We start from the raw sequence: 26,424 nt of genomic DNA, 5'->3' as shown, positions 1-26,424 counted from the left end.
AAGCGCTTGTTAAACATGCAAATTATAAAACACTCCCCACCCCATCCCAGATCTTCGGAGTTAGAAACTGGCGGTGGGGGCTCAGCAATCTGTTTTTAAAAGCTGTTGAAGTGATTCGAAGGCACACTAGAGTTTGGTAACAGTCTTTAGGGGTTCTAGCGAGGGGCGGGGGTTGGTGAGGAGTGTTCAGAAAAGAAGGGAGGAAAGAAAAAGGAAGACGGGAGGAAAAAGAAGGAAGAATATAAAAAAAAGCCTTGGAGATGTAGAGAATAAGGCTGGATCGGCTTCACCTGGAGGTGAGGTAAACGAAATAGCGGGCTAGCGCGCAAGGCCTGCTGGAACCTGTAGTCCCGACTGCGCCTGAGGGGACGCGCCTGCGCACTGGATGCGAACTCGCTCTAATCGCTGTAGTCGGGGCTCGGGACCGGCTGCCATCTTAGTGGAGGGACCGAGGAGTCGTCGCCGCCCCGAGTCCCGGTAAACACCCGCGGGCGGTCTGGGAGCAGTTCTGTGGTTAGGAGGGAGCTTGGGTGGAAAGGCGCGGGGAGTGCGAGGGGTAGCAGGGTGCGGTGCGCGAGTCGGGACCCAGAGCCGAGGCTGCTCTTCCCGCAGCCGGTGTCCGCGGGGGGCGCCCGGAGCTCCGGCTTGTGGCCCGAGCCGGGCGGCGGGTGGGTCAGCGGGGCGAGGTGAGCTGCTAGTGCCTGGCCTGGACGTCCCGAGACGGCGGCCGCTCGAACCCCAACTTGGGAGAGAGCCGAGCCGCGGCGGACGTGGGCAGGGTCCGGCCCCGCGCCCCGCTGCCGCGCCGGGGGGCTCCTCTCCCGCGGCCCGGCCTACGCGCGGGGCCCGGTGGCAGCGGCCCGCCCGGGCTACGTGGCCCTCTGAGGGGCGGTGGCCGGGCCCACCATTCACCTGGCAAGCTGTCCCGGGACTTTTCCAAGCTCCCACTCGCGGAGGACCCTCTCCCGTGGCTGCCTCCCCTCTAGTCTTTCACTCCCCTCCTCCCTCCATTGTCCCCACTCATGGTGGTCCCGGCCCAGGCCGGCGCCGCCGACTTTTGCAGACGTGGAGCTGTCACTGTCCTTCCTTCCCAGAGCGGACTTTTCTTTAGCAAAGAAAAAAGTAGAGGCGAGCGTTATTTGAAGGGTCGAAGCCTGATGAGGACATGACTCTAAAAGTAGAAGATTGGAGTTTTGAGACATGGTTCCGGGCTGCAGCTTCAAAAGAGAAAAATATGTGTAAGGGTCAGTGCACCCGAAGTAGGCATTGGGCCTAAAGTTAGAGATGTGACCAGGTGAACTTTCAAAGTACCGGAAACTCAGGGTCTCCCAATCTCTTGTTTTCTTGGATGTGTCTAGAATCCTAATCTTGTTTGAATTTTCTGCTTCTCTTTAACAGCTGTAGTAAACTTGTTCTGCAGGGAGGAGTGGGGAGAAAAGAGTGAGCCCCCCTATCCCCAAAGTTAGAGAACACAACCTAGCCACCCATCACTGTGCTCTTAGGTGCGGTGCTTCTGTATCCGTGAGATCTCATAGAAGTAGGTAAAGCTGTGTATGTTCACTCTCAGGGTTGGCAACTGGCTTGGTTCTCATCTGAAATAAAGTTTTTTTGGGGGGAGGGGCAAATTGGATGAGATTCAGCCTTGTGTATCACACACAGGTTTACTTACGGCTTCATTTTCCAGATTTTAGAAAAGATGAGATTCTTTTTTGAACAGTGAATGTACATTGTGAGTTCCTGACTTTAGACATCAACAAGGATATAATACGAAACCAAAAGCAAGTATTCTAGAGTAAAGAAGTCCTACATTCTTTTAAAAATGGCTTTATATTCATTAAGAGACAGACTCACCAATGATCCCAAAATTTATCCGTTGGCATATTGCAAGAGCCTTCAATTTTTTTGTTTTTGTTTTGAGGCATGATCTTGCTATATAGCCCTGGAACACACTGTAAACAGAGACTGGCATCAGACTTCATCTTATCTTCCTCTCTCTGCCTCCTGAGTGCTGGGATTAAGGTACACGCTGCCTCAGTAGGCTCAGGAAATTTTTAGTGTGTGTCATGAGGTCAGAAGGTAATCCTCAAGAGTGTTTCCTCCTTCCACCCTGTGTGTTCCAGGGATCAAACTCAGGTCATCAGGCAAGTGCCCTAACTCGATGAGCTATTCTGCTGGACCAGGAGAGATTTGGTTTTTTTGTTTGCTTGTTTTTTCTTTTCCTTTTTTTTTTTTTTTTTGTTTTGTTTTTTGTTTTTCGAGACAGGGTTTATCTGTGGTTTTGGAGCCTGTCCTGGAACACTAGATCTTGTAGACCACACTGGTCTTGAACTCACAGAGATCCACCTGCCTCTGCCTCCCGAGTGCTGGGATTAAAGGCGTGTGCCACCACCGCCCAGCTCAGGAAAGATTTTTTAAAAGTAGAGTAGGCAGCTCAGTCGGTAGAGTGCTTGCTTGCCAAATACAAGACCCAGGATTCTAAGTCTCAGTAGCGTGGGGAGGGGAGGCCAGCCTGGACTACTTGAGACCTTTTGGAAAAAAAAAGGGAAGATGTTTTCAGGTTCAAGTTTTAGATTGATTTGTAGTCAGGATTGGCTTCTACCAGTTTATTTGAAAATATGCCTCAGGTATTTGGGATGGTCTTGGGAACTACTGATGCAAACAATGGTATGGCTGTACCAAGGACAGCTCAAAAAGCTTTGAGACAGGAGAGGAAGTAGCAGTGACCAGTGTGGGAATTATTGAAGGAAGTGGCAAGACCCATCTGTGAGGGCTAGGCTTGGTGGTGTATGAACTCAAGGTCAGTCTGGTCAACATAGTGGCCAGCCAGAGTTACACAGTGAGACTTTGTCTCAAAAAAAAAAAAAATTGCTATCTCAAGTTCTGTCTAGAATATCAATTCTCAACCACTTTGACAAACCTCTATCTCTAAAAATATTTACATTATGATTCATAACAGTAGTAAATTACATTTATGAAGTGGCAGTGAAATAATTTTATGGTTGGGGGGTTACCACAACATGAGGAACTGTGTTAAAGGGTTGCAGCATTAGGAAGGTTGAGCACCGTTGGCCTAGGGTTAAGTAGGAATGTGGCAGAGGTGAAGGAAGCGAAGGCAGCGCAGAAAGGAAATACCTTCCTGTCTCTAGGCTGTGTGTCAGGCAGAATGTGGGAGAAAAGGAGTTCAGGAAGCAGAGTGGAGGAGGGCATTGTGAGACTCAAGGCCAGAAAGGTAAAAGGAGCCAGTTCTAGAAAACGTCTAAGTTCAATGCTAATCGTTTTGAATTTTTTGTAGTTACGAGGTAAAGGTTTTGAGGAGAGGAAGTGGTGAGGAAGTGATGTAAGTTGGTGTTTGTTTTAAGAAGATGGCTTTGGTGGCAAAAGCGAAAGGGCGAAAGCGACTGTGGCTGGTCTCCCTCATTTTGCTGACACAATAGTGTTGCCATGCTTTTTGATAGGATTGTTTTAGGGCTGGGCTGGTTAAAGGGTTCTTTTTCTCTTAGAATATGGTCATTAGCATCTTTGGGAAATAAGAGTCAAATCTCTGGAAGAGAGCTTGAGTTTTGGACTATATGACATCAGCACATCAATCCATGTTTGCTCAATGTATTTTCCTTGTAGTCACAGAAACTTGGTACTTGAGCCTTACAGTCGGAAGAGATTGTCTGCTTTATAGTAGCACATATGTTTTAGGTTGTAGGCCAGCTTTGGTTGGAAATAACTTCTGGAAGTACTTACTGTTAGGGAGGATCCAGGCCAATCTATCCTTCAGTGTGAGATCCTTACTTCCCTCCCCCACCACAAAAAAGTGGATTCTTGTTGTGTTAGTTCTCTGGGGAAGTATGCTATGGTTGATGACTGATATCTCCAGTGAACAGTTATCTAGTGGGTAGTCTGTGTGTATATGTGCATGCACATGTGTGCATCTGCCACATACATACTGTTACATTGGCCCAGTCTCTTAGCATTCTGCTTTTGTGTTTGAAGACAGTCTACTCACAAAGATCCATCTGTCTGGCCTGCATAGCTAGTTCCAGGTGAGCCAGATATATACAGTGAGAGCTTGTCTCAAAAAAGAAGAAGAAGAAGAAGAAGAAGAAGAAGAGGAGGAGGAGGAGGAGGAGGAGGAGGAGGAGGAGGAGGAGGAGGAGGAAGAAGAAGAAGAAGAAGAAAGATAAATATTTTACCTAAAACTAGTCAAGAGTCAGAGTTAGATGAGAACCAAATGTTAAACTCTGGAGTTCTCCAGTTTGCCTAAGTGAGTGTATACCACTAAAAGCATCTGTTGTCACTTCTGGTCTGTGCCTATTTATTGCTTAGAGAAGAGGTTAATGAGGAATTTTAGCTTAGAAATGGGTTTAGTTTACTCCTTTTGACTCAGGAGATTGGGTTAATATTAACAGGAAACTGCTAGTCGTGAGGCTTCCTTTCCTTTCTTGGGCCGTACCTCTCTTAGTTTGGGGATTGGTTCCACTATAAGAACTAAGGTATAAGTATTTAAGTTTGTTTTTTCTTTCTTTATAGTGCTTAGCCAAATTATGGGTTCATAATAAGCATTCAGTAAAGATATGCTAATTGTTGATAATGATACTGATTTTGAGTCAGTATAGATTAGTAAGGGACTCACCCAATAGAGTTGTGGCCTTCCCTGGTTGAGAGGTTTGCACTCCTGAAAATGAAGTTGCAGCTGTTCTCATGAGCAGCAGCACTGATGAGAAGCTGTCCTGGGCCCTGCCCTCCTCCAGTCTGTAGTGACCGTTTTTGGGAAGCCACAGCCAGCTTAGCTCTTTTGTTGCTTTTTAAAACCAATGATACTCAGCTAATCAGTGCTCCCCAACTGTGCTCCTGTCTCCAGAGCATCCGACTTGTAGGAATCGACTTTACAGTGACCCTATGGAGAGAATATGTGTATATACGGCCATCCTTATTTGCAGATGTCCATCATATCCAAGTGGCTGTTTTCCCATACTGTGCATGAGTCATTTCTCCAGAAGTTTTGTTTATTCTATATACAAAATCTTTCTCATGGACTTTTTTTTGAAGGCGTTATGCTGGGGCAAATAAAGACCTTTTTTTCTTTTTTTTTAGATTCCCATGGTTATCACAGATCTACTTAACCAGAGTACTTTGTTAATGGATCCTTTTTCTCTTTCAGGTAACATGCATTTCACAGTGGCCTTCTGGAAACAACGCCTTAACCCAAAAAAGTGACTCAGCCAGTGAAAACTTCAGGTGTGCTGACATTCCTGTTAGAGACATTTGGGGACATTTTGGAACAGGGGACAAGTCCTGGTCTCATAACTGCTGTGGAGAGCTGTGTGGGAGAGAATGTTAGTTAGTGGTTATACCAACTGGCTTTTTCCACTTGTGCTGTGCTATAAATATTTATCTCTTTAAACATACCCAAACATACGCATGTGATGGATAAGAGAAATTGCTGGGTGGTGGTGTGGTGCATGCCTTTAATCCCATCATTCAGGAGGCAGAGGCAGGTGGATCTCTGAGTTTGAGGCTAGTCTGGTCTACACAGTGATTTCCAGAACACCTAGGGCTGCACAGAGAAACCGTGTCTCTGATTGTTTATTTGTTTTGTTTTTCAAGACAGGGTTTCCTTATGTAGTCCAGCTGTCCTGGAACTTGCTCTATAAACCAGGCTGGCCTTGAACTCACAGAGATCCACTGCCCAGCAAAACCCTGTCTTTGGAAAAAAAAAAAAAGAAAAAAATGGAAGAATTAACAATAAGGCAGCAGCCGGGCAGTGGTGGCGCACGCCTTTAATCCCAGCACTTGGGAGGCAGAGGCAGGCGGATCTCTGTGAGTTCTAGGCCAGCCTGGTCTACAAGAGCTAGTGCCAGGACAGGCTCCAAAGCTACGGAGAAACCCTGTCTCGAAAAACTAAAACAAAATAAAACAAAAACAAAACAAAACAAAAAAACCCAACAACAATAAGGCAGTATAGTATAGTGTAGAAAATAGAAAAGATTGGGGCTCTGATTTGATTTTGCACTGTGTAACAACAGTTTGTGTAACTTCTTAGTCCTACTGGCCTCAGGTTATCTCTCCTATATAAATATATTGATTCTGTTCTACCTTTCTGCGATTATTGTGAGGACTAAATGAAATAATACATATTAAATCTTCAGAATTGAAGATAAGGGGCTGGAGTTCACTTGTCGCCTAACATGCATGAAGCCCTAAATTCAGTCCCTAGTGCACAAGCCTGTGGTCTCAGGATCATCAGCAGTTCAAGGTCATCTTTGGCTGTGTAGTAGATTTGAGGCTATCCTGGGATACATGAGACCTGTTTGGAAAAAAAGGAAAGAAAATGAATTCTTAGCTTAAGACATCTAGTTCTATAATATAGGACAAATTGGTATTATTATTAAGGAAAACATAATATAGACTCACTTTAAGAGGACATAAAAGGGGCTGGAGAAATGACTTGAAGGTTAAGAGCACCAACTGTTCTTCAGAGGTCCTGAGTTCAGTTCCTAGCACCCACATGGTGACTCCCAACCATCTGTAATGGGATCTGGCGCCCTCTTCTGGTGTGCAGGCAGACATGCAGACAAGTTTATAAACATAGATCAAGAAAGAGCAGAGCTGTGGGTGGTGGTGCACCTTTAATCCCAGCACTCTAGAATCAGAGGCAGGTGGATCTCTGTGAGTTTGAAGCCAGCCTGTTTACAGAGCAAGCTCTGGTCAGCCGGTGTCACACAGTAAGATTCTGTCTCCTTAAAACAAAACAGAATAGAGAAAGATGGGGGGAAGGGTAATGAGAAAAATATAAAATGAAGTAGTGCAGGTGAAAGTGAACTACCACTGTTAGGTAAGGAAACTTAAGAGGGAATTTGGGGGTATATTCCCAAAGGAATTATAATCACTACCTCTGAGAAATACCTGCACTGCTACAGGTTTGTGCAGTGTTATTTACAATAACCAAGATTATAGAAACATAGCTATGTCTGTTAATAGATAAATGGGTAAATGTGAACATACACACATATATGATGTGATGTATATGTGTAATAGGAAGTATCACTTGACCTTAAAATAGAAGGAAGTCTGCCTATTTGGAAGAACATAGATAAACCTGAAAGACATTATGTCAGGTAAAATAGTGCACAGACAAATGTATGATTTTACTTATATATAGAATAAAGGCACTCTTAGAAATGGAGAGAAGGGTGCTACCAATAGTTATGTACAGAAAATGGGGAGGTATTGGACAAAGGATACAAACTTAAGAGGTACAAATGAATACAATTTGAATACCTGTTGGACATAGTGGCTAATAACTGTAATCCCAGCTCTTGTATGACTAAAGTAGGAAACTTGTGAATTTGAGGTTAGCCTGGGCTACCTGGCGAGACTTTCTGTCTTCTTATCTCCTTCAAAACCCAGTAATAATAAGGGACTTGAAATTCACTAAAAGTAAAATTTGAGCTCTGGAAATGGCTTAGTTAGTCTAGTGTCTGCCTAAGACTAGCATGAGGACCGGAGTTTGGGTCACCAGAACCCACCTAAAAGGCCAGGCACAGTGGCTTGTGCCTGTAACTCCCGCCCACACTGGGGAGTGTGGCGCAGAGACAGACAAATCTCTAAACTCATTCACTAGCCTGCCTAGAAATATCAGTGGGCCTCAGGATCAGTGAGAGTGATCCAGTCTCAAGAAACAAAGATGTAAAACAGGAGAGAACTGGGCAGTTGCTTATGGAACTAAGGCCACATAACTGTGTTAAATGTACCCTCTTCTCTGAGTCTTTCCTTTGCCTTCCCCTCTGTCTCTTTCCAAATCACACTTTCCATGGTACGCTGGGCTTTCACGCTTTTCTTTGCTTTTGAAGTTATAGCCCTCTCCCCACTTTCATCCGTACTGCTTGTCCATCACACGGCTAACCTCCAGTGCTGAACATGTTGGTTTAAATGGCATGCCTTTTCTTTTCCTCTTGTCATTTCCCTTCTCACAGCTGCTGGAATTTTCAGCTTGCCTGTTCTCACATTCTTCTTTTTTAAATTCTAATAAAATTGTCTTAAAGATAGAAAGCAAGCAAGCAAGCTGGCATCTGTCTACTTCTAGCCTCAATACTTATGTACCCAAAATACATGTATCCTATACTACACACATGCACAAGTGAGTGCACACACACACATATATACACATACACACAGAGCATTCATTACCAGTGAGATGGGGCAGCAAATATAAGTGCTTGTTGAACATCTTGGTGACTCAAGTTAGATTCCAAGACTCCATGGTAGAAGGAGAAAGCTGACTCCCAGGAGTTGTCCAGTGACCATCATATGCACACCCAGGGCATCACGGCACATTCTTCCTTTAATCCTAGCTCTTGGGAGGCAGAGACTGGCAGATCTTTGTAAGTTACCGTCTACATAGTGAGTTCTAGGGCAACCTAAGCTGGATGATCCAGAGTATAAGGCTATCCTTGTTTACATAGCAAGTATGAGGTAGCCTGCACTACCTGAGACCTCATCTCAAAAAATACACACAAATATACAACAAAAGAAGAAAAGCAAAGAATGAAGAATGGAAAAGAAAGTGGTTCCTGAGGATTAGTGCCTCATAACCTGGAGACTTAGTTGCCAATCACCGTCATTACCACGTGTGTTGGCATAGCCATTCATGCTTTGTCCTCACTGTGAGCGTTAGTGTTTGTTACTCTCTCACCTGTGTGACCTTTTGATTTAGTTTGTGTTTGTGTTAACTAGTTGCTTTATAAATGCTTAAGACAGAAGAAGGCTTTGATTGGCTTATATAAAGGAATCTCTTTTGCTGTAATCAAATGCTTGTTTAATTGTGCTGCTCTTTTTGATAGCTATGGAGAGAAAGGAAGGATATGGTGATGTGATTTGTGACTGATAATAGAGAGGAAATGGGTACAAGGGAGAGTAGTTAAATGAGGTTGCAAAGAAGTTGTTTCAGGTTGTTACAAGGTGTGAAAATGAAATATGTAGACTTTAAAAAGGGGGAAAAGAAGGTGTTATCTGCAATAAAAGAAGCAAATTAACTTCCATCCCTTCAGTGATGGCCTATCTTACCAGAAGTAAAGAAGTTTCCTAAAAAGAAGTGTACTGATAAAGATTGTTTCTTTTTCCAAATATCTTCAAAATGTTCCTCAAAGTAGCCTTTTTACCCCAGCTCATGAAGCAGTTCTTTTTGGAAAGATACTTGGAAGACTTAAATTGTAGTTTTTGTATTCTGTAATCTTGGGCAGTTGATTTAAATCTTTCAGAGTCTTATATCCACCACCACATCCCTTAAAAAAAAAAAAAAGATTGGGTAGTTTAAAGCTGGCCTTCAACTAGCTAAGGATGGCCTTGAAGTTTGATCCTCCCAAGTGCTGGAGTTCCAAGGGTGCCCCATGCTCCCTTGTCTACTGAATGTTTGCCCGTGACCTCTCAGATGCCTTCTTGTCCACTTTGACTATGCCCTGGGTTTCGTGTGCTGAGTCACTACTTTTCTAGGGCTTTGTTGACATCATGATATGACTGTTACCAGTAATGTGAGGTTTTCTAATAGTCACTGTTTTACAAATGAGAAGTCAGAGCCAGACATAATTCCAACACTTGGAGACAGAGGCAGGTGGCTATCTCTGAGTTTGAGGCCAGCCTGGTCTGTCTGGTCTACATAGAGACCCTGTCTTCAAAAGAATAAAATAATGAAAGGCTATGTTGTCTTAACTTCTGCTTTAAACTTTGGCACAAAGACTTGAAGGAAACAAAGCATAGAAATGTTAGTGGGTTTTGTTATTTTTTGAAAGAGGGTCTCATGTAATCCAGATTGGCCTCTAAGTTGCTGTGTAGCTGATGCTGGTCCTGCACTCGTTAACCTCCTGCCTTTACCTCCCAGTGCTGGGATTACAGACGTGGACCACAACACTGGCTTAAGTTGATAATACTTCACAAGTGTTTGTTGAATTGCTTCTGTATGAGGTCCCGAAGGTTACTCAAACGTGAAATTCCCCCTGCTTTAAGGACTTCGTAGGGTTTTGGGTTTTTGTTTAGGAAAATAAAGCTACTTGCCAACAGCCACACTTCAATATAATAAATATTATTAAAAGGTTGGGTGGTATTGAAATTTAAGATGTTTATCTCATGGTTCCTGGTTTCTTTAAAATAATTGAATGTTATTCTAAGTGCCATTCTGCTAAGTACCAACCTGGACGGTATTTAAAAACAATAGTGAATTATGGTTCTGGGAGTGTAGGTAGACCACTGAGCCATTGCTTCAGCCCACAAGCATGGCAGAGTGATCCCAGCACTTAGGAGGATCAGAAATTCATAGTCATTTTCAGTTATATAGCAAGTTTGAAACCCCTGGGTCTACTGAGACCCTTCTCAAGAGAAGAAAGGAAAAGAGAAAGCAAGAATAAAAAGCAGTGTTTGCTATGAAGAAACGTGTAGTTCCCACACCTAGAAATATTATCCTAATATTTAGATATTTTTCTATTCCAGAAAAGAGCAGCGTTTTCATACCCTGACATTTATAGTAGGAACTCCTGTGTATTGAGCTTAGTCACAGAAAGTCTAACAATGGCTGTCTTTCTCTTTTTTGTTTTTGTTTGGTGTGTGTTTGTGTTTGGTGACTGTACATGTGTGTGCCTATACTCAAAGGACAGAGGAGGACATCAGCTGTCTTGTCATTCTGCACCTTATGCCCCTGACATAGAGTCCCTCACAGAACTTAGAGGAGTCTGTCTGCCGGCAACCCCAGCAGTTGTCTTGCCTGTTTTTCACAACACTGGTGTTTGTGGTGTGGTCATCCCTGGCTTTTTATGTGGGTGCTTAGGTTTAAACTCAGTTTCTCATGCTTGTGCACAGCAAGTGTTTTATCCACTAAACCATACTTCAGCCTCACAGTAAGGTTATTATCTGAAGAAATAGTTATTATTTTATTGGGTTTCACATTTATTAAAGAAAACTTTTTTCTTTTCCTCTCTCTCTCTCTCTCTCTCTCTTTTTTTTTTTTCCTTGAGACAGGGTTTCTTTGTGTTACATCCCTGGCTATCCTGGAACTCTGTAGACCAGGCTGGTCTCGAACTCAGAAATCTCCCTGCCTCTGCCTCTCAAGTGCTGGGATTAAAGGTGTGTGCCACCATCACCCAGCAAAACTTTTTTATTGCGTGTGTTTGTGTTGGGGACAGATGTACTATAGTGCATGTGTGGAGGTCAGAGGATAAATTGCAGGAGTCAGTTCTCCCCTTCCACCCTGTGAGTTTTGGGGATCAAACTTGAATTGTTGGATTTGGCAGCAAGCACCTTTATCTGTCGTCTACATTTAGGTAAATTACTTTGTTTCTTAGTCCTTAGTGTAAATAAGGACAAAGCTCTAAAATGCAGTCTTGATTATAGGAAAGGACACTAATCACATTACAGAGCTTGACTGCTTTAGAGTTTAGGGAGACTGGGGTTTTCATATGTTTGCAGTATGACCTTGGCCAAATTGTTTAACCTGTTTGTGCCCTAGTTTTCTCATCTGTAAATTAACACACACACACAATCCTAATTTTCATCTGTAATTTAGGAATACTCTTAGGGGTCATGTCTCTCCTTGAACCAGACTCGGCTTACGGAAAGCATGAAATGCTGTTTGTTATGGGCTACCAGCATCACCTCAGCTTTGCTTGTCATTTAGAAAAACCTTGACTTTAAAGTTATATAGATGTAGAAAACCTTTGTAGGGAGAATGTTGTAGATTTGAGTGTTTGAAAAGCTAGATAAACATTTAAGTCTGTAATGATATACCAGATTGAAACCTTTTGAACTTGGGAACTCTTGCTCTTCTAAGGGGACAACTGTTCAAGTAGCATTGGCTCCTTATTATTACTAGTACTTGTTTGTTTGAAACAAAGACTTGTGTTGTAGGTGGGCTTTGTGCTCCCACATAGCAAAGAATGACCTTGAACTTTATAAATTTTATTTATTATTATTATTGGGTATGGGTGGGGTCATTTTCCAGTGGAGGTCAAAATATGTTTTGTTGATAATTCTTAGTTTTATTTTATATGCATTGATATTTTGCCTACCCTTATGCCTGTGTGACAGTTGTGGGTGCTCTGGAAGAGCAGTCGGTGTTCTTAACCACTGAGCCATCTCTTCAGCCCCCAGAATATGTTTTAGAGTTGGTTTTCTCTTTTTACCATTATATGGGTTCCAGGTATTGAACATAAATTGTAAAACTTGGGCAGCAAGTGTTTTGCCGGCTGAGCCACTCACCAGTCCCTTTGACTTTGAACTTGTTGAACTTCTACTACCACTTTGTGGTACTGGGAATCAAAACTAGGTCTGCTTACCTGAGGAACTGTACCAACTGAGCCACATCCCTACCCCTTCATGTTCTTTTTGAGCCAGGATCTTACTTGGAAGCCCAAGCTGGTATGCCATTCATGGGAATCCTCCTCCTCCGACCTCTCAACCATATTAATTCTCTAGAAATAGAAGGCATACTTTTAAAAAAAGGTGATAAATTTTTTTTAATATTTTTATGGTCTAATTAACTTTATTTTATATGCATTGTTGTGAAGGTGTCAGATCCCTTGCAACTGGATCTTCAGACAGTTATGAGCTGCCATGTGGGTGCTAGGAACTGAACCCAGGTCCTCTGGAAGAGCAGTCAGTGCTCTTAACCGCTGAGCCATCTCTCCAGCCCCCGAGGCGATAAATCTTGCTTATATGAAAATATATTACTGAGTTACTTTGGAAAATGTGTCTGTATTCCTCTGCATTCTTCTCTTCTTTGTCTTTCAGGAAGATATTAAGGTTTATTTTTCCTCTCGTGTTGTAGCTCTTCCTTTCTACATTAGACATTCTGTGTGTCATATTTTCTAGCATAATAATAAATGTTTCCAAATGATAGGAAGTATTAAGAATTGGCCCTATTTTAAGATTGTTTCTAGGCCGGGTGGTGGTGGCACACTCAGGAGGCAGAGGCAGGCGTATCTCTGAGTTTGAGGCCAGACTGGTCGACAAGAGCTAGTTCAAGGATAGGCAACAAAGCTAAAGAGAAACCTTGTCTTGAAAACAAAAAGATTGTTTCTAATTGACATACTTATAAGCAATAAATTAGATTTAGAACTCTTATTTTCACTAGATCGAGCACAGTGATTTACTAAGTTGTATATTTCCTGTAAACTGAGACTGCTCTTTTGTTCTTGACTACCCAGACCTGAATAATCAGACAAAAACAATATATAATGCTGGGCGGTGGTGGCACACATATTTAATCCCAGCACTTGGGAGACAGAGGCAGGCAGATCTCTGTGAGTTCGAGGCCAGCCTGGTCTACAAGATCTAGCTCCAGGACAGGCTCCAAAGCTACAGAGAAACTTTGTCTCAAAAAACAAAACAAACCAACCAACAAACAAAACCAATATTAATTACAACACTGTTTGGCCAATGACTCAGGCATATTTTTAGGTAACTCATATATTTTGAAATAACCCATTTTTATTAATCTGTGTATTGTCATGAGACAGCAATTTACCAGAAAGGTTCCTAGTTCTCCTTTGGTAGCATCTCCTTGACTCTGCCTACTCTCTCGCTAAATCTCTGTTCAGATTTCCTGCCTTGCTTTGTTCTGGCCTGATATAGGCCAAAATAGTTTCTTTATTAACCAATGGTAATAAAACATATTCATAGCGTACAGAGGGGAATCCTACATCATCTCTTTTGAAAGGTTTGAAGAATATCTGTCTATATGAAATATATCTCTGTACATCTAGAAAACCTAACAAACATGACTACAAGTTTGACTGCNTTTTTTCCGAGACAGGGTTTCTCTGTGGCTTTGGAGCCTGTCCTGGAACTAGCTCTGTAGACCAGGCTGGTCTTGAACTCACAGAGATCCGCCTGCCTCAGAGATCCGCCTGCCTCTGCCTCCCGAGTGCTGGGATTAAAGGTGTGCGCCACCATCGCCCGGCTACATTACACTTTTAAATGAGCTGCACAAACATAATACCTTAAACAAGAGGAGAAATACATATACAGTGTTACAAATTGTTCTTAAATTTGTATTACTAGACCAAACTCCATACCAGTGTAAACTATTCATTTCTATAGTATATCCCCCCCTTTTTTTAGAAATTGGGTGTGACCATTAATTATTTATAATCAGCCCCCTTTAAATGAAAACAGACATTTATAAACAACCATTTTGGGAATTTGGGCATAGTTTTTTTATTTTAAACTTTTTTTGCTGTGTGTTGGGTAAAGTATTTTTAAGGCTTATGGAGACCTTTTTTGGGGGGGGTCTTGTTTTATTAAACCACATTAGTCTGGAAAGAATTTACAGGTTTTTATCTTTTGTGGAACCAAAAGCAGAACCTCTTTTAAAGCAACATATTCTTAGACCCAAATTTTGAAGTCAAGATACCTTTAACACACATATGTTGGTTTAGCTTAGCAGCCCCCAGAATCAAATGTCTCTCTGTTGATTGTGAAGGCTTAAAAAAAATCATATATGCCACTTTTGGAGGCTTTGAAGTTTGAGATTAGTCAATACTACATGACTCTGAGACTGTCTTAAAAAACTTATACATGGAAAGGCATTTTACCCCATAGGAAATTCATGCAGAGCCTCCATCTGTTTACCTTACATATTTTAGAGCTATGAGATGGAAACAGAGTTGAAATGTGGTTTAAAAATTCAGTATTTTGGGGGGTGGAGAAATGGCTCTATGGTCAAGAATTCTTTTTTTTTTTAAGATTTATTTATTTATTCATTATGTATACAACATTCCTTCCACTTCCATGTATGCTTGTATGCTTGTATGTCAGAAGAGGGCACCAGATCTCATTATAGATGGCTGTGAGCCACCATGTGGTTGCTGGGAATTGAACTCAGGACCTCTGGAAGAGCATTCAGTGCTCTTAACTTCTGAGCCATCTATCTCTCTAGCCCGGTCAAGAATTCTTGTAGAGGCTCCAGGTTCAATTCTCAGCACCCACACAACCTAAAATCTTCTGGTGCTCTCTTCTGACTCCTTGAGATCAGGCATATGTGAAGTGTATACATGCATGCAGCTAAAATACCTATAAATAACAATACTTCATTAAGAAAAAAATCAGTGTCAGGAATGGAGAAATGGCTCAAGAGTGCTTCCTCTAACTAGATAGTGGTGATGCAAACTCTTAATTCCAGCACTTGGAAGTTGGAGGCAGGTGGATCTCTTTGAATTTGAGGCCAGCCTGGCTACAGAGCGAGTTCCAGGACATCCAAGGCTATGCAGAGAAACCCTGCCTTGAAACCAATAAGTAAATAAAATGAAAAGGATTTTGGAGACATAAATTAATCAGATGTGGGTGGAAAGGAGGCTCTGCAAAAAGAAAATGAATCTTAGATCTTCCTTAGATGCAGGGGAGGGTTAAAGGTAATTTTGCTTTTTCTTTTTAATCTTTACTTATGTTTTTATTTAATGTATATGAATGTTTTGCCTGCGTGTATATAAGTATACTGTGTGTGTGTATGCAGAGTCTATGGAGGCCAGAAGAGGGCATCAGATTTCCTGGAACTAGAGTAACAGACATTTCAAGCTGCCATGTGGTACTGGGGATTGGTCTTCTGCAAGAGTAGCAAGTGATCTGAACCATGAAACCATCTCCCCTGCTCAGTTTTGATTTTTCTTTTTAATTATATAAACAAGATTAACAGCTTTTTGTTTGTTTTAGACAGTGTCTTATTGTTGGCCTGAACTCACTTTGTGGACCAACCAGTCCTTGGTTGGCCTGGACCCACTATGTGGACCAGCCTGTCCAGGCTTGAACTGAGATCCACTTGCCTTTGCCTTCTGAGTACTGGGATTAAAGTGGTTTGCCACCATGCCTGGCAGTAGCATGTTTTTGCTCATCACATTTGGAATACAGTTTTGCTTTCTTGGAATCAACCCTATTTTTTTTTTTTTTTGATTTTTTTTTTCAAGACAGGGTTTCTCTGTAGTTTTTGGTGCCTGTCCTGGAACTAGCTCTTGTAGACCAAGCTGGCCTCGAACTCACAGAGATCCACCTGCCTCTGCCTCCCGAGTGCTGGGATTAAAGGCTTGCTCCACCACCGCCCTGTTTGGAATCAACCCTATTAAGATTATACTATATTTATCTTTTCAGTACACACAGTTCTTGGAATTTTGACAAACACATGTAAGAAGTCCTTTACTTTCCATCTTTTGTAATTGTTTCCACCTTCACCTCCTAGGAAACACTTGTATTCTTCTGACCCAGCAATTTTTACTCTTTTTGGTTTTTTGTTTGTTTTGAGACAAGGTTTCTTTGTGTAGTGCTGACTGTCCTTGAACTAACTCTGTATACCAGGCTGGCCTCAAACTCAAAGTGACCCTCCTGCTTCTGCCTTCAGAGTGGTGGGATTAATGGCATGCACCACTACTGCTTGACTATGCTGCTTTTAAGCCACGGTGTTTTGTTTTTTTCAATTTTGACATTTAAAGTGATATATACATATTTCTTTTTTTCTTTCTTTTTTTTTTTTTTTTGGTTTTTTGAGACAGGGTTTCTCTGTGGTTTTTGGAGCCTGTCCTGGAACTAGCTCTTGTAAACCAGGCTGGTCTCGAACTCACAGAGATGCGCCTGCCTCTGCCTCCCAAGTGCTGGGATTAAAGGTGTGCGCCACTACCGCCCGGCTACATATTTCTTTATGTAGCACCACATACATACACACACACACGAATAATTAAAGAGGCCATGAATTTGAAAGTAAGGGAAGAGGTTATATGGAGAGCATGGGGAGGGATTGGAGGGAAGAAAGAGGAGGGAAATGAAGTAATTATATTATAATCTACAATAATTTTTAAAACAAAATTGTAGTGTGATTTCTTATTTGTCTTAATAATAAAAATCCGGAGTCAGATATTAGAGGGTGAAAACTAAAAGATTGGAGAAGCAGAGCAGCCAACCTCTAGTTCTTACCTCTATAAAATCCCCTGAACCAAGGGAGCAAGAACCAATCTCCACGAATCCTCAGGCTGAATGCCTTGAGCTCCTGTCTCTTCCCACCTTATATTCCTCTTTCCACCCAGCCGTAACCCTTCTTGTCTGCATCTCCCAAATGTTGGGATTAAAAGCAGGTGACTCTCAAGTACTGGGATTAAAGGGGTGTGAGCCACCACTGCCTGGCCTCTATAGCTAGCTAGTGGCTCGTTTCACACTGTTTTTTTTTTTTTTTTTTTTTTTTTTTGGCAAGCTTTATTTGTTACAGTACAAACAAGATATCATCACACAGAGTACTATATGAAGCTGGTTCCTGTCTATCATCTCAGCACTTGGGAGCCTGAGAGGGGAGCATTGCCATGAGTTTGAGGCTAGCTTGAACTACAAGTATAAGAATCTGCCTTAAAAAAAGAATGTTGTATAAATAGGAATGTGGGATATGGGTGTGTTGGTTTCCTAGGTCTACTGTAATAGTATAAGCTGGGCATGGTGGTTTATTCCTGTAATGCCAGCACTTTGGAGACTGAATTTGAGACCAGATGGGACCATGGAGTGAAACTTTGTCTTGTAAATCCAGAAAGAAGCATCTCCTCCCTCAATTGCCCCAAAGTTGGGAGGTTATAAGTGATAAATCTTTAATCTTTCACAGTTTAGGTAAAAGTCCAGAATCTAAAACAGTATTTTAACCACTCAGGGGGGAAAAAAAGCTGTCATCTTTTCCCTAATTGGTCTTAATTTTGCTCCTTACCAATAATCTTTGGTGTTCCTTGACTTGCATATGTATCTTTCTCGTCTGTGACTCTTTTCTACATGGCATTCTTCTGTGCCCTCACATTATCTGCACTCTGTGCATGCCCTATGTCTGAATCTTCTCAGAATAAGGACCCAGCCTAATCCAGGGTGACTATATTGGATTGTGTTTGCAAAGACCCTACAAGAACAAAGTCACATTTTAAGATTCTGAGTGGATATGAATCTTGGGCAGGTACACTACTTAACTCATTTTCCACAGTATTGGACATGCATATCCACACACATCCACACAATGCTGGGGCTTCATTCTAGGATCTTGAGCACATTGCTGGAGTTTAAACCCAAGGCTTTGTGCATGATAGACAGTTGCTTTACTACCAGTCTACTGTCCTAGCCCAAGTGCTGTTTTACGATGTCCTGTCTGTCAGCCTACCTACCTGTCAATCTATTGCTCTATTGTTTTTGAGACAGAGTCTTACTGTGTAGGACATTCTCTCCTGACTCAAGCCTGCCGATTGCATTTTGGGATTATAGTCTTGTACTACTATGCCCTACTAATGGTTTTGTGTATGTACATACGTGAAAATGTGCATGTGCTTGTGGAGGCCAGAAGTCAGTGTCTGGTATTTTCTTCTATTGTTTACCCCCATTCCACCTCCACTTTTTTGAGACATGGCCAGAGATTTAGTTGGTTGCATCATTTTTTAAAAAATTTATTTATTTATTATGTATACAGTGTTCTGCCTGCGTGTATTCCTGCAGGCCAGAAGAGGGTATCAGATCTCATAACCGATGGTTGTGAGCCACCATGTGGTTGCTGGGAATTGAACTCAGGACCTCTGTAGCCATCTCTCCAGCTTGCATCATGTTTTTATATAGATGCAGTTTAAAGCTCTAGGACCTGATAGTGTCCTCAAGAGAATGACTATAGAGAGAACCAGTAATTGATCCAGCATAAGCCAGCATTAGGAGCAGAGAGAAGGAAAGGACACTTTAAAAATTTATGTTGTTTTATGTGTATGAGTGTTTTACCTGCATATATATATATCTGTGTACCACCTGTGTACCTGGTGCCTAAGGAGGCAAAAAGAGGGCATTGGATCTTCTAGTACTGGAAATACAGATTATTCTGATCCTCCAAGTGGGTGCTGGGAACAGACCTGGGGGCCTCAGTAAGAGCAGCAAGTGTTCTTAGGCATAGAACCATCTCTTCTGCCCCAAGAAAAGGAATCTTTAAGGCAGTGGAGAAGAAATAATCAGAAGACCATAGAGCTAGAAAATGGGTCTTGGGAACTCAAGGGAAGAGCATTGTTTATACTAGAGGAAGAAGTTTAAATTTTACTGATAACATAACAAATACTAGAGTTAAAAATTGTGTTTAGCAATGTGAAGACCACTGATTATTATGAAGCATTTAGTATGAAAGGCCAGGTCTAGCTATTTACATATTTTTGAATGGAAAATTTTGATGCTAATAGTATCTCATTTGTCTTGTTTTCAGGTTTGCTGTCATATTGATGGTATGTCTGACAGTGGATCGCAGTTTAATTCAGTGGGTAGCTTGACCATGAAATCACAACTTCAGATCACTGGTAAGACTTAAAAAGGTACAATACCTTATATCTCTGCCTCCTCTATTAAAAAATAATCTTGATGACTGGAGAGATGGCTCAGTGGTTAGGAGCACTTATTCTTCTTCTAGTAGACTCTGGTTCACTTTCTAGTACCAAGATGATACATGGAGGTTCACAATTCTAACTCCAGAGGACCCAATAACCTCATCTGACCTTTGAGGATACCTACACTCATATGTGACATTCACATACACATACATGCGTCTAAATTTAAAAAAAGAAATCAGCCAGGTGATGGTGGCGCACGCCTTTAATCCCAGCACTCGGGAGGCAGAGGCAGGCGGATCTCTGTGAGTTCGAGACCAGCCTGGTCTACAGAACTAGTTCCAGGACAGGCTTCAAAGCCACAGAGAAACCCTGTCTCAAAAAAACCAAAAAAAAAAAAAAAAAAAAGGAATCAAAGTTTTCTTAAATCTTATGAGAACAAAATCTTTAGTGGACTATTACATCTTAGGCACCTAATCAATATTTGATGAATGAATACATGAACAGAATGTTGAGATATATAAAAATCATTTTTATCTCAAAACATTTTATAGATTAATTCTCCTCCATTAAACTGGTATCTAGGCAATTACTGTTGGTTATTAATAATTTTATTGATTTATAAACAGAATTGAACCATTATCACAATCAATTTTATTATTTATTTATCTTTAAAAAAAATTTGAGAATTTTGTGTATAAGTACTTCATTTACATTATTTCCCTTCCTCCCCTGTAGACAGGTTTCCAGCCCTGGCAGCTGCTTCCCAAATAACTACAAGAGAGTATTATTATTATAAATGCTCTGCCTGTAGGTCAGGCTTGTTACTTGCTAACTCTTGCATTTTAAATTAACCTATTTATTTTAATTTTTTTTTAAATAAAAGAAAAAATCTTTTCATTTTACATACCAATCCCATTTCCCACTCCCTCCCCTCCTCCTATTCCCTCCACCTTTCTCCGCCCACCCCAATCCACTCCTCAGAGAGGGTAAGGCACATTGGTTTGGGGAAGGTCTGAGACCCTCCCTACTATATCCAGGCAAAGAGAATAGGTTCCAAAAAGCCAGTACAAGCAGTAGGCATAAATCCAATGGCCCCACAGTCTTCCCCAGCCACACAACTGTCACCCACATTCAGAGGGTCTAGTTTGGCCTATTCTGGTTCCTTCCCTGTCTAGCTGGAGTTGGTGAGCTCCCATTTGCTCAGGTAGACTGTTTCAGTAGGTGTCCCATCATGGTCTTGACCTCTTTGTCATATTCTCACTCTTCCTACTCTTCAACTGGGCTGGGAGCTTAGCCCAGTGCTCCGCTGTGGGTTTCTGCCCCTGTTTCCATCAGTAGCTGGATAAAGGTGTTCTGTGGTAACATGTAAGATAGTCATCAATCTGACAACAAAATTAGCCCATTTCTGTTAATCTGGTTGTTGCCCTGTGGCTCGCAGCTTTACCTGTCTTTCAAGCATGTCTTGCTCCCTCTGTTTCTCCTGGCAACTCTTATGACTCTGCCCTCCTTCTTCCTAGCATCCTTAGTTTGGTTGTTCTGCCTATTCTGCTCGCTTGGCTACTGGCCAGTCAGTTATTTTTATTATTAAACCAATCACAGCAACAAATCTTACACAGTTTACAAAGGGATTATTCCACAGCATTTCCCCTTTTTGTCTAATTAAAAAGGAGAATTTTAACTTTAACATAGTAAAACTATATATAACAAAAGTAGTTATTAAGTAAGAATTGCAGTTACATACAATATCTAGGTCATTTGTATTTAGCAAATTTAGAGAAAATATTCTTAATTCTTACACTCCCCCTAACTCCTTTGTTCTTCCCTACTCAAATGTGTGACCTCTTCGGGCTGACTACGTGGAGTTGGGTAACTTAGGGTGTTTGTTCCTGGAGAAGACTGATTCTCCCTCTTGTAGCAGTCATTAGTTGTCTATGGCTCTTCATCTAGGGGTGAGTCCTACAAGATTTCCCCTGAACCATGTTGGTGTCGGCTGATATTGTCATTGTGCAGGACTTGTTTAGGTGACAATATTGTTGAGATTTCATGTGTACAACTTTCCTGTCGTATATAGAAGAAAGCACTGTCTTGCAGCTGATCTGTTTAATCCCCATGAGTTTATATAATTACTAGAGATTCATAATTACTAGAGATTTATGTTTATTTTAGATTTTATTGCATTGTGGCTAGATAGTATCCACAGAGTCGTTTCAGTTGCTGTGAATTTATTATGATTGGTTTTGTGTCCTGGTTTGTGGTCTATTTTAGAGAAGCATCCATGGGCTCCTGAGATTTTATGTTCTTTGGTGTTTGGTGGAATAGTCTGTAGATGTTAGGTACATTTGATGTACCATGCTGTTTTTATTTGTTTATTTTGTGTTTTTTGTTTTGTTAGACAAGGTCTCCTAGCTCAATCTGGTGCCACATATGATATGTGACCAAGGATGACCTGTTGTATGTAAGAAGGCCGCTTGTTCGTTTTACGGCTGCTCAGCCCCAAAATAATCACACAGAAACTATATTAATTTTTTTTTTTTTTGATTTTTCGAGACAGGGTTTCTCCATAGCTTTTGGTTCCTGTCCTGGAACTAGCTCTTGTGACCAGGCTGGCCTCGAACTCACAGAGATCCACCTGCCTCTGCCTCCTGAGTGCTGGGATTAAAGGCGTGCGCCACCACTGTCCGGCTAGAAACTATATTAATTAAATCACTGCTTGGCCCATTAGCTCTAGCTTCTTATTGGCTAACTCTTACATATTAATTTAACCCATCTGCATTAATCTGTGTATCACCATGTGGCAGTGGCTTACTGGGTAAAGTTCTGGCATCTGTCTCCAACAGGGCTACATGGTTTCTCTCTAACTCCACCTTCCTTCTCCCAGAGTTCAATTTAGTTTTCCCTGCCTATTTAAATTCTGTCCTATCAACAGGCCAAGGCAGCTTCTTTATTCACCAATGGTATTCACAGCATACAGAGGGGAATCCCACATCAACGACCTTGTACAGGGGACCTCCTGCTTCCCTCCTAAGTGCTGGGATTGCAGATGTGCCGCCAAGCTTGCTTTAACAATTTTTGAATGACTTTTGACTCTCTAGAAAGGATCTTTATATCCATTAGTATCACAAACCATTTACTCTGACTAGTAACCCCAAATCTAGGCACTCACTTACCTACTTTTTAAAATGGATTTGGAGCTCTCTTACACAATTTGTGACCTTTTGTATCTTCTTTCACTTAGTATGTTTTCAAGGTTCATTCACATTGTAGCATGTATCAGTACTTCATTTCTTTTTATTGCCAAATAATATTCCATCATGTTAGTATACAATATTTTATTTATATATTTCTTAGTTGGTGGATATTTGGATTGTTTCTGCTTTTATTTTCTAGATTTATTTGGTGTGTGTTTGTGTGTGTTCATTTGTGTGTGCATGCATATGGAAGCCAGTGAGCAGTGGTTCTCTCCTTCTATCTTGGGGTTCTTTGGATCAAGCTAAAGTCCTTAGCAATCACCTGTATTCTCTGAACTGTCTCGATAGACTTCTACTTTTTATTTATTATGGATAATACTCTATGGATAATGTTATGAATGTTTGTACAGTTTTTGTTAAAATGTGTGCTTTCTGTTTCTTTGGGTATGTATGTAGGAGTTGAATTGCTTGGTCATATAGTATCGATTCATGTTTAGCACTTTGAGGATTCCAAATTATTTTTCAAAGCCACTGTAATTTCATCAGCAGTTTAAGAGGTTTCTAATTTCTCCATCTCTTGCCAATGCTTGTTATTTGTCATTTTGATTATATCCATCCTGCTAGCTGTGGTTTTGTTTCCCCAATAGCTAAGATGTTCAGCATGTTTTTGTGTACTTTTTGGCTATTTTTTAACTGTTTTGGTAAAATGGCCATTCAAATTTTTTTTGTTTCTATTGTTAAGTAACACTTTTATCTTTGTTTAACCCTTCAACCATACTGTACATCATTTTTAAGATTAATATTTTAACTTGACACCTCTTAGGTTATGTTTCTGCTCAGAGACCTGCACTGCTTCTTTTCATTGAGGTGTAGAAGTTCTTAGTCTTAGCTAAAACTTTCTACATTGTAGCTCCGTATGGTTAAGATGAGTTGCTAGATTCTTTTTTTTTTCTTAACAAATGTTTTAGTTGCTAGATTCTTTAGGTATGGCAGGCACCTATTACATAATGACCCTCAGTCTCTTTCCCTTTAATACTTGTTGAATACAGAACAGTTCACATCCTGATGTATTACTTAGTTTCTGCTATTCCTGGCTTATATCATCTTCTGGATTGTGAATGTGTTAGGCCACAAACCATATCCTTTTAAAAATTATGCATATATATGTATGTAAACATATGTGTGGCCTCTAACACATATCTTAATTGCTACATTCAATTCATCAAAACCCAGGGGTAAACCAGACTGTAGTGGGACATGTCTTTAATCCCAGCACGCTGGTCAAAGTCATGCTAGAAAACTACTTGATCTGTGGAAGTCAGAGATTAGGGCCATCCCCTGGGCCTGTACTTGCTCAGTTCCTAGATGTTTGACTGCATGCTATGCTGACTGAGGAGCCAGACATGGTGGACATGGTAGTCCTTGCACTGGTTATGGGAGCCGGGTCTCTTGGAAGTTATTTGAGTATCTGATGTGTAGAAGTCCTGTATGTATGTATATATTTACTAAGATAGGAAAAATATAATAAATATAAATATCATAAATAAGAATTATTAATAAACATTTTAGGGAACAGCTACTTCTAAATACAAATAACTGGCTTAATCTTTAATGAAATGGCATTGATCAAGGAGTAAGCTAATATTTCAAACGCTATTTTCTTGTTTTTTTTTTTACAGTCATCTCAGCCAAACTTAAGGAAAATAAGAAGAATTGGTTTGGACCAAGCCCTTATGTAGAAGTCACAGTAGATGGGCAGTCAAAGAAGACAGAAAAATGCAACAATACAAACAGTCCCAAGTGGAAGCAACCACTTACAGTGTAAGTTCCCACTGTGGTCCTCGTGTAGTCCATGAGCAGAGATGTGACTCTGACATGCTTCTTTCTTTGCATTCCCTTTTCTCTTTTTCCTTTCCCCGCCTGCTCCTAGGACCCCTTGTTTTCTTTTTTTTTTTGTTTTTGTTTTTGTTTTTGTTTTTTTTTGTTTTTCGAGACAGGGTTTCTCTGTGGTTTTGGAGCCTGTCCTGGAACTAGCTCTGTAGACCAGGCTGGTCTCGAACTCACAGAGATCCGCCTGCCTCTGCCTCCCGAGTGCTCCTTGTTTTCTTTTTGCTTTTCTTTAGATAATATCCTGTCAGTTCTGGCCTATCTTCATCATCCCCAGTTTAGTTGGTAATGGTATCACAGTTGCCATGAAGAAAAGGAAGAGATCTGTGTAATAGCTTTCCTTTTTCATTTCAGTTTTCTTTAAAAAATCATAAATTAGTATTATATTTATATCATTATAATAAACTTTTAAAATTATTATTATTATTAAAATATAATAGCCTTTAAGAAAGATTTTATTTTATGTGTATGTGTGTTTTGCCTGCGTATGTGACTATGCACCAAATGTTTATAGTGCCCTGGGCAGTCAGGAGAAGGTGTCAGAACTGGAGTTACATATGGTTGTTAGCCACCGTGTCTATGCTAGGGAGATAATCCAGTTCCTCTGCAAAAAGTAGCAAGTGCTCTTAACCCTTCAGCCATCTTTCTAGTTCCAGTAGCCCATTTCTTTAACCGGGGCTAAATCAGCCTCAGAGATTAACTCACTTTTTTATTTTATTTTTTAACTTTTTTGTTTTTGCTTTGTTCTGTTTGGAGACAGGCTCTTGCTTCATAGTTCAGGCTTGCCTGGAACTTGCTAAGTAGCTTAGACTGGCCTTGAATTCTTTATCCCTTTTGCCTCAAGCCTCCTGAATGCATTTACTGTAGGTCTGTGCTTCTATGCCCTGCACCTAATTTTTGTTTTCCTTTTCGAGGCAGGATTTTTCTATGTTGCCCTGACTATCCTGGAACTCACTCTGTAGACCAGGCTGGCCTCAGATGCAGAGATCCATTTGCCTCCGCCTTCCAAGTGCTGGGATTAAAGGATTAACTATTACTACCTGGCAATTCTTTTTTTAAATTAGGGTTTTGTGTGTGTGTGTGTGTGTGTGTGTGTGTGTGTGTGTGTGTGTGTGTGGTGTACATGCATACAGTTCCAGACATCCTCTGACTAAGATAGAAGGATTTCAAGTATTTGGCATATCTGGATTACATTGTAAAACACCGTTTAAAGAAATAGTTTTACATTTTTTAATTATAGTGCCCCTGCAAACCAACATTCAATTTTGCTGTATTTTAAAAATATTATATGAAAAATGTTATGCCAAACAAGTTGTACCCTTTATTTTATTCTGTAGCATTATTTTTATCTAAAAAAAACCTTTTTATTTATGCATGTATGCATCTGTCAGTATGTTGCTGTAGGTACCCTTAGAGGCCAGAAGAGAGCCACAGATCCCCTGTATCTGGAGTCAAACTCTGATTCTTTGGAAGCATGTTTAATGCTTTTAACCACTGAACTATCCCACTGACCCCTATTTTAATTTATTTAAATTAATTTATTATTTCGTGCGATTATGAAGGGATACATGCTGTGGTATTCATGAAATTAGGGGAACAACTTTGTAGCCAATTTTTTTCTTTGTAGGTTCCAGGGACTTCAGGTAGTTGGATGACCTTGGCAGTTTACTCACCTTCTCTGAGTTCATTTTTGTATTAATTCTTATATGATACACTTATAGTGGGGATTAATGAAATCACTTCAAGTTCAGTGAAATGCATGGTATAAATAAGGATTTAATTTGTAAATTCACTATTTCAGAAAGTGCATTTTAAAATTGACACATAAGGGGGCTGGAGAGATGGCTCAGAGGTTAAGAACACTGACTGTTCTTCTAGAGGTCCTGAGTTCAATTCCCAGCAACCACATGGTGGCTCACAACCATCTGTAATGAGATCTGGTGCCCTCTTCTGGCATGCAGGCAAACATGCAAGTAGAACACTATGTACACAATAAATAAATAAAATCTAAAAAAAAAAAA

General features: G+C 40.8%; 1 protein-coding gene across 1 annotated transcript in view; it reads left to right on the top strand.

The window, feature by feature from the left end:
* Positions 1–358: 358 nt before the first annotated feature.
* The window catches only part of Itch (itchy E3 ubiquitin protein ligase), an 82,168-nt gene continuing 56,102 nt past the window's right edge, over positions 359–26,424 (top strand). The window contains exons 1-4 of the mRNA XM_050151009.1: positions 359–477; positions 5,153–5,229; positions 19,208–19,298; positions 24,196–24,338. Of these exons, the coding sequence (XP_050006966.1) occupies positions 19,229–19,298; positions 24,196–24,338 (213 nt within the window). The 5' untranslated portion in view covers positions 359–477; positions 5,153–5,229; positions 19,208–19,228. The remainder of the gene's footprint in view (positions 478–5,152; positions 5,230–19,207; positions 19,299–24,195; positions 24,339–26,424) is intronic.

This window comes from Alexandromys fortis, unplaced genomic scaffold (assembly GCF_014885135.2).
Source record: "Alexandromys fortis isolate MF-2015 unplaced genomic scaffold, M_Fortis_MF-2015_v1.1 scaffold_27, whole genome shotgun sequence".
Taxonomy (NCBI): domain Eukaryota; kingdom Metazoa; phylum Chordata; class Mammalia; order Rodentia; family Cricetidae; genus Alexandromys; species Alexandromys fortis.
The sequence above is the reverse complement of the archived record's forward strand: the minus strand, read 5'-3'. Positions and strand labels throughout refer to the sequence as shown.